At 55.7% G+C, this 6446-nt stretch overlaps 1 protein-coding gene across 1 annotated transcript in view; it reads left to right on the plus strand.

The window, feature by feature from the left end:
* The window catches only part of CNTN4 (contactin 4), a 266241-nt gene that overhangs the window by 236283 nt on the left and 23512 nt on the right, over positions 1-6446 (plus strand). The window contains exon 12 of the mRNA XM_023533299.1: positions 3021-3141. Within this exon, the coding sequence (XP_023389067.1) occupies positions 3021-3141 (121 nt within the window). The remainder of the gene's footprint in view (positions 1-3020; positions 3142-6446) is intronic.

The raw sequence follows: 6446 nt of genomic DNA on the forward strand, positions 1-6446 counted from the left end.
GTCAGCGAACCTCTCTGGGAACCCTCGTTGAGAAAGGCCGCATGACGCTGCCAGCGTTAACCATCCCGGACTTCTCGGACACGGTTCAGCCTGATCACCTTGACGGAGCGAGAGAGAGGGTGGCTGCCTCGCAAGGGCACTGAGGCGTCGCGTCTGGAAGAGCATCTGGTCCTGCGCCGCCCACAGCCGGGGACCTGGTAAACTCAGTTCTTGAATCAACCAAAGGAAGGGGGTCAGCATTTGATAGTGGGACAGTGTAAAGTGAGGAAACCTTCACGAATTCAACAGAGTGTTTGCATTCATGCCGACGTCAGTGCCCGGGGCAGGAGAGATGCTACAAATGTTATCTTCTAGAGTGGCACAGGTGCCAATCAATGGGAACAGGTGCGCCTGACTGATCAAAACCCGTGCCCTGCCAGTCAGACAGAGGTGGCCTTTACGCTGGGCTGGCCGCAGTTCAGCCCGGGCGGGGCAGGTGGAGACACGCTTCGCGGAGCCAGGCCTGCTGGCCGTCCCTGTGGTGGTCTCAGTCTGCGGATTCGCGCACTCGCCCCTCTGTGCGGCTGGTACTAGCCCACCAGCTCTCACTACGGCATAAGGACAGCGCCATCGAGGGTCAGGGCGGAGTGTCAGCCACTAGGGTCATCGGCGTGTGCCGGGTTGGCACTTGGCAAGGGAAGAGGGGAGGAAGCAGTTCTGACATCGGCCCTCTCTCCATGTCCACGACCTGCGTCCACCCGGTGGGCAGGACGCTGGGCACAGCCGGCCGATGATCGCACGTTTTGGAAAACTTCCTATGTCATTGTCCTCTGACAGCCTCCCGGGGCTGCGCCCGGAGCGGAGCGGGAAAGCGCCCGGCGCGGCTTCGTGCTCTTCGGACAGGACGTTAGCTGAGATCCAGTCGCCGGTCGGGTCTCACGACTCCAGAGGGAACGAGAGCGCTGAGCCGGTCCCGTCCCACGAGACGCCGCGGCCCTGCCTTTGTTTCTCTTTGTCTCCACTTGACTTTGAAAACACAGATCTGGTCAAAACGTGTAATGAAAGAGCACACTCGAAACAGTCACGAAATCCTGTCCACGGGCTGCCGTGCGTCTAGACCTCCAGGCCGCAGGTGTGTCCAGCTTCCAGACGCTTGGCAAACAGAGCAGGTCATCGCGATCTTGGAGCCACCTCCTCACCAGGGACGCGGCCCATCCCCCCTCCGCACACAGCCCTCGCGAGGCACGAGTTTCGTTGAAATCTGCGCTCGAAGTCCAAACACGGAAAGTGTCTTAGGTAAAGAAGTCGCGATGACAATAATGGCAGCGGGTCCCTTACGCTCCCAGAGGTCACCGATCAGCCGCGTCCGCGCACGTCGGCTCTTCGATGCTCGCGGACACCCTGCGGAATCGGGGGGCAGTTGTCTGGTTGTACTGAGCGGTACGTAGTGGAAACTGGATGAGGAACCACGTGTTATAAGTAAAAGAGCTTTTGGGTCAAAGGAAAATAATCACAGCTCTTCTCGAATTAGGTTGAATGACTTGGACGTGATCGAGCGTGGTCGTCGATAATAACAGATTCCGTTTACTCTGTGCTGCACAGTTGTCGGGGATTCCGCACGCGCACACACGCACACACATGCGCACACACGCACACACACATGCGCACACAGACGCGATCTTATTTGATCCTCACAACCTAGCTCAGGTCAGCACACGAAGGCCCAGAGAAGTCAGGAGCACGGGAAGGTGCACGGCAGGGGTCAGCCCGGGACAGTAAGTCCCCAAACTTCAGCTCCGTCCTCACTCTCGGTGTTTGCCTGCCCTCGGGTCCTCTCCACAGCTCCTGGCAGCTCCGTGTCTCCCACTGACCTGGGGACAGTGCGGTGTGTCACGCTGGGACAGCGAAGGGAAGCAAGAGCATGGGGACTTCGCATGGGAATGAAGGCTCTCTGGGCGGCAGGATGGCGTCACGCGTAGAATAAGGGCTGAGGCTCGCCGGGTGGGTTCCCACCGCGGCTCTGCCACTCGCTGGCTCCGTGACTTTAGACAAGTCACCTAACCTCTCTGTGCTTGAATTTCTTCATCGACAAATGAAGGAGGCGGGAGTGTGCTCGCCCGGACGTGGGTGCGATCAGCGAGCCGATGCAGCGAAGAGCAAGGCGGAGCTTTGACGGATGCCCGCCGGACGGCACGCAGCAGGACGTGTTGTCCCGTGGTGTCATCTGGAGGAAGGGCAGCATGCGGATCCACACTTTGGGGCGGGAAAACCCAAGTCATCTTGCCACCTGCTGGGGGTTCAGAATGGAGCGTGGCTTGCTGGACCTGACGCCACGGTGCCCGCCGGCTGCAGCAGCCACGCTCCGCACTCCGGGTGGATGCTGCCTTCGTGACGGCCTGCGGAGGCCCCACCACGTGTGGCGGAATTACCACGCTGGCGAACACACAGAAGCATCTCTGGGGCCCGCAGACGTCCACTCCGGGAGGCCGCGAGTCCTGCGGACCCGCACATCAAACTCACCCTCAGCACATGGAAAGCAGATGGCACCGTGGCGCACAAGGCGATGCCAGACGTCCGCGGGGGCCTGGTCCCCACGGGGCTTCCATCAGACCTGGGAGCGGTCACAGCGCTGGCTCAGGGCGGGCTGCGCAGTAAACGCAGATGCCCCGAACGCCCGCCTCTCCGAGTACGGGGTTCCCAGGTGTGGGAATGCCAGCGAGGGCGAGGGGCCGAGGGCGAGTGTGAAGGAACCCTCGGGGCTGGATCGGGCACCACCTCACATTGCTTACGCGCCTCCAACGCGGGTGGCATGAGTCCAGGGGCCTGGGAAGCCAGATGAGTCTCGTCCAAGGTGTGTTCTGAACATGCCGGTGTCCTAATCTCTTGGGCAGCGCCCTATTTCTCATCAGCCACGGCTCGCATCGCTAACGCTTTCATCGGCCAGGGTAAAATAAATCCATTAGTCACAGTGTCCTTCCTGAGATAACGATATTTAGAGCTCATTAAAGACTAATTGTAGCCACTTTTCCCTACTTTATCAGCAGGATTCGGCTGGCGATTTGATGATCCGAAACATCCAGCTGAAGCATGCTGGGAAGTACGTCTGCACGGTCCGGACGAGTGTGGACCGGCTGTCCGCCACCGCGGACCTCATCGTCAGAGGTACAGGAGTTTGGCTCTTGTCCTTAAAACCTGTTCGTGGCACGTACCCCTGCACGGAGCTTTAAAAACCTCAGCAGTTCGGCATTGTGGAGGAACGGTCAGGCAGAGGCTAAATGTTGTAAATAGCACTTAACAGTCTGTGGATGTTAAGTGTGTATCGATTTCTCCCGGGAGTTCATCGGGAAAGGCAGAGCAAATCCAGTTACTTTATACTGAAAATCACCCCTGGGAGGGCCGTGGGAGCTGGCCTAGAACAGCTCTGCGGGAACGAAAGCAAAGGGCTTACGGGGGACTCAGGCTGTGCCTTCTCTGTTTCATCCCGGCCAAACCAGTGAGGGCTTTAGCCGCAGCCCCCAGGGGCTGCCGTGACATCATCACCCGCTTTTCCCAGTTTCCTCCATTTTTGTCTCTAAAGCTAATACTTCTGCCTAGTTCCTAAAAGACAGCTTTCAAGAGAGGCTTCTGACTGCCCGAGATGGAGTAAATAAGCTGAGAGTCGATGTAAAAACTGTTGGCGCGAATCTCGTGGGTACCAACAGCGTGGGCTGACTTCAGCCCGATGGCTGTGAATCCCTGTCTGAGCCACGACGGTGGGCAAATGCCAAGCCCCACACACCGGTTTATAAAGGAATAGTGCATGGGCTTTTAAGAAATATTTTTTAATTAAAATAATCTCTGCCAACTGGCATACGCACCAGAATCAAACGGATGCATACTCAGGGGTCTCGTCATGAAGCCATTCATAACATCAGAGTCACCTCTGGCCAGCGTCCCCTTCCCCCGAACCCCCAGCGATTGCGCATAGATATCTTCGGCCACCAGAACCTAGGGTGCAAGAAGGTAAAATCCAGGGACGCTCAGATTCGGAGGCGGGTGAATCAGTGCATAGACGAGTGTTCTCGGGAGCTACGGAAAATGTTGCTGTCCCTTTAGGTGAGTCAGGGGGAGTGCGTGGGAGTTAGCGGCTTAAACTCGCTGGCAAGAGTAGTTAGCCAAAAATAGCTTTTCCATCCTGTCTGCCTTGGTTCCCCTTTAAGTTGCTTAAAAAAGCTGTGGGTGATGCTGCAGATAAGGACGCAGGCGATAAGGGGAAAAGCTTTCGACCCGGGCAGAGCCACCCAGAGAATAACTTATGGAAACGTGTTTACTCCTTTTCCGGTGGCTGTCGCCATCTCCAAAGCTGGCCTGCGGGCCCCGCGGGGACAAAAGAATTCTGTTGCTGAGCATCCATCCTCTATTTAATTAGGATAATGTTCAGATCAGCAGTTTAAACACCAATAAATTAGACTAATAAATATTTAAATCAGCAATACTTGAAGTTCTTAAATGATATCGTATACTTCATTTCACAGAAAATAGCGTTAGATACCAGGAGGGATTTGCAAACGCGGTCAAAAGAAAATCTAGTCTAATCAGTTAGTAAGGCCGATAAATTAACATACCATTTTAAACCATAATCGTGCGTTTTATCTCCTCTAGCTCTGCCCTCGCGGCGGTTCCACATGTCACGGGGGGCGGGGGGAGCAGGAGAGCCCTTCGCTGCCACGTTAGAGACTTTCGTCCTGGAAATGAGCACAGCTCTGGCTTCCTTCACTCTCTGATATGTACACTATTTAATCTATAGCCGCCTAACATGGCGAGAAAGGCCACCCTTCCCCGAGCGAGACACAGAGACTCCGGAGTCACACCGACACCCCTGTGCTGCAGCCCACGACAAAACCCCACAGAGCCCCCGGCCCAGTGAACTTTCTGTTCGGAAGATAAAGAGACATTGGCTCATTTTGTCATTTTGAAAGAGGGACCCCACTTCCCCAAAACAAAGCCCGTAAACATTCTGTAAGATCATGTTGGGGGCGGGGCGGGGAGGGTGGCTGCAGCATGACTCAGAGCAAACCGCCGTGAAAGTCCCGGCTCCTCGCGGGGCCCCTGCATTTCCTTCCTACGCAGTTGCCCATCATGGGCTCAGCTACTAACAGTTTAATCCGTTGAGGAGTTTTCTGCTTCTGGCGCCTTGATTTTAAAGGACATCACAGGAGCAGCCATTTAAAAAAAAGGGGCGAGGGTGGAGATGAGCGTGTAGGATGAGAAAGTTGGTGAGAAAAAAGAGTGTATTGTCTTCTGGACTTTATTGGTTAACGAGGGTCCCAAAGACCAAAGGTTACCTCAGTTCTGCGGAGGTGGATTTAGACTGACAGGCTGAAATGTCACCGTGGGAAATTAATCCATTCTAGCACGCGGATTTCTAGACCTTTCATTCCGGAGTGGGAGGGAGCAGATAAATTTAGTCTCACCTGTGGGTCTATAAAAGTGACTTTTAAAGAAGGAAAGAGAAATTTAGGGCATCACATAAAGGGTTCAGGAGTGAATCACAGAGCAGAGTTTCACTCCAGGCAATTGCTGTGAACTTGTCACCTCTGTGGGTGGTCTCCTTCTTCCCGGCCCTTGTGACATCGCCCAATAGTGTCCTGGCAGTCCTCGGATTGCTGTGCTGGGCGCAGCAAATCCCTCCTGGGAACAGCTGCTTGTGCCTGAGTGATGGGCACCCAAGTCGTCCCCCTGTGTCCCCCGCAGTCACCTTGTCCCCCGAGGAGGTCAGCTGCGCCTCCTGAGAAATGCAGTGAACCTCCTCACTCTAGGGCAGCTTTGCATCTTTGCTCTGGCCGTTGACATCTGGGGTTTGCCGACCGACCGCGGTCCCTCCCCCCGTTTCTTTACGATTTCCAAGCCTCCCTTAAAAACGCTCCCCAATCTCGACGGTTCAGGTGCGTGAGCATAAACGATGAGGGCAAATAGGAAACTCCAGGTGAGCCGTGCAGAAACTGCAGAAGAGGCCCTGAGGCCCCAGCCCGATTTGGGAACTGCTTTGAAGGAGCCACCGTCTCGTGTCTCTCGAGCACTGGCCACCTTCACAGCGGCTGGGGGACGGGGCCAGGAGGACATGCAGCGGGAATGTGCAGGGCAGCACCTCAAGCCCAAAGTTCTGGCACCGTTTCTGCTCTCACACACGTCCTCGGTGGCGGGAACAACCGTTCCCAGAAGCCTCTCCTCTTTAGTTAACACCGCCGTGTCCCCAGATAATAGTTGGAAGCTGGAGACACGTGATGGGTGAATGAATGCATGTGGGCCCTGTGGTACCCCGGAATTCTCGGCATCTAGAATGACCATTCTCTGGCCATTCTTTCTTGACCCGTGAGCTCTCAGGAGGAAGGGGCCGTGTCTCATTCTTCTCTGTGGTTTTAGAGGCTGGAAGAACGCGGGCACCTGGTAGGTGTTCAGAAGTGACAGGTGACGAACCCGAGAGCAGT

Source organism: Pteropus vampyrus, unplaced genomic scaffold, assembly GCF_000151845.1.
Source record: "Pteropus vampyrus isolate Shadow unplaced genomic scaffold, Pvam_2.0 Scaffold100, whole genome shotgun sequence".
Classification (NCBI taxonomy): domain Eukaryota; kingdom Metazoa; phylum Chordata; class Mammalia; order Chiroptera; family Pteropodidae; genus Pteropus; species Pteropus vampyrus.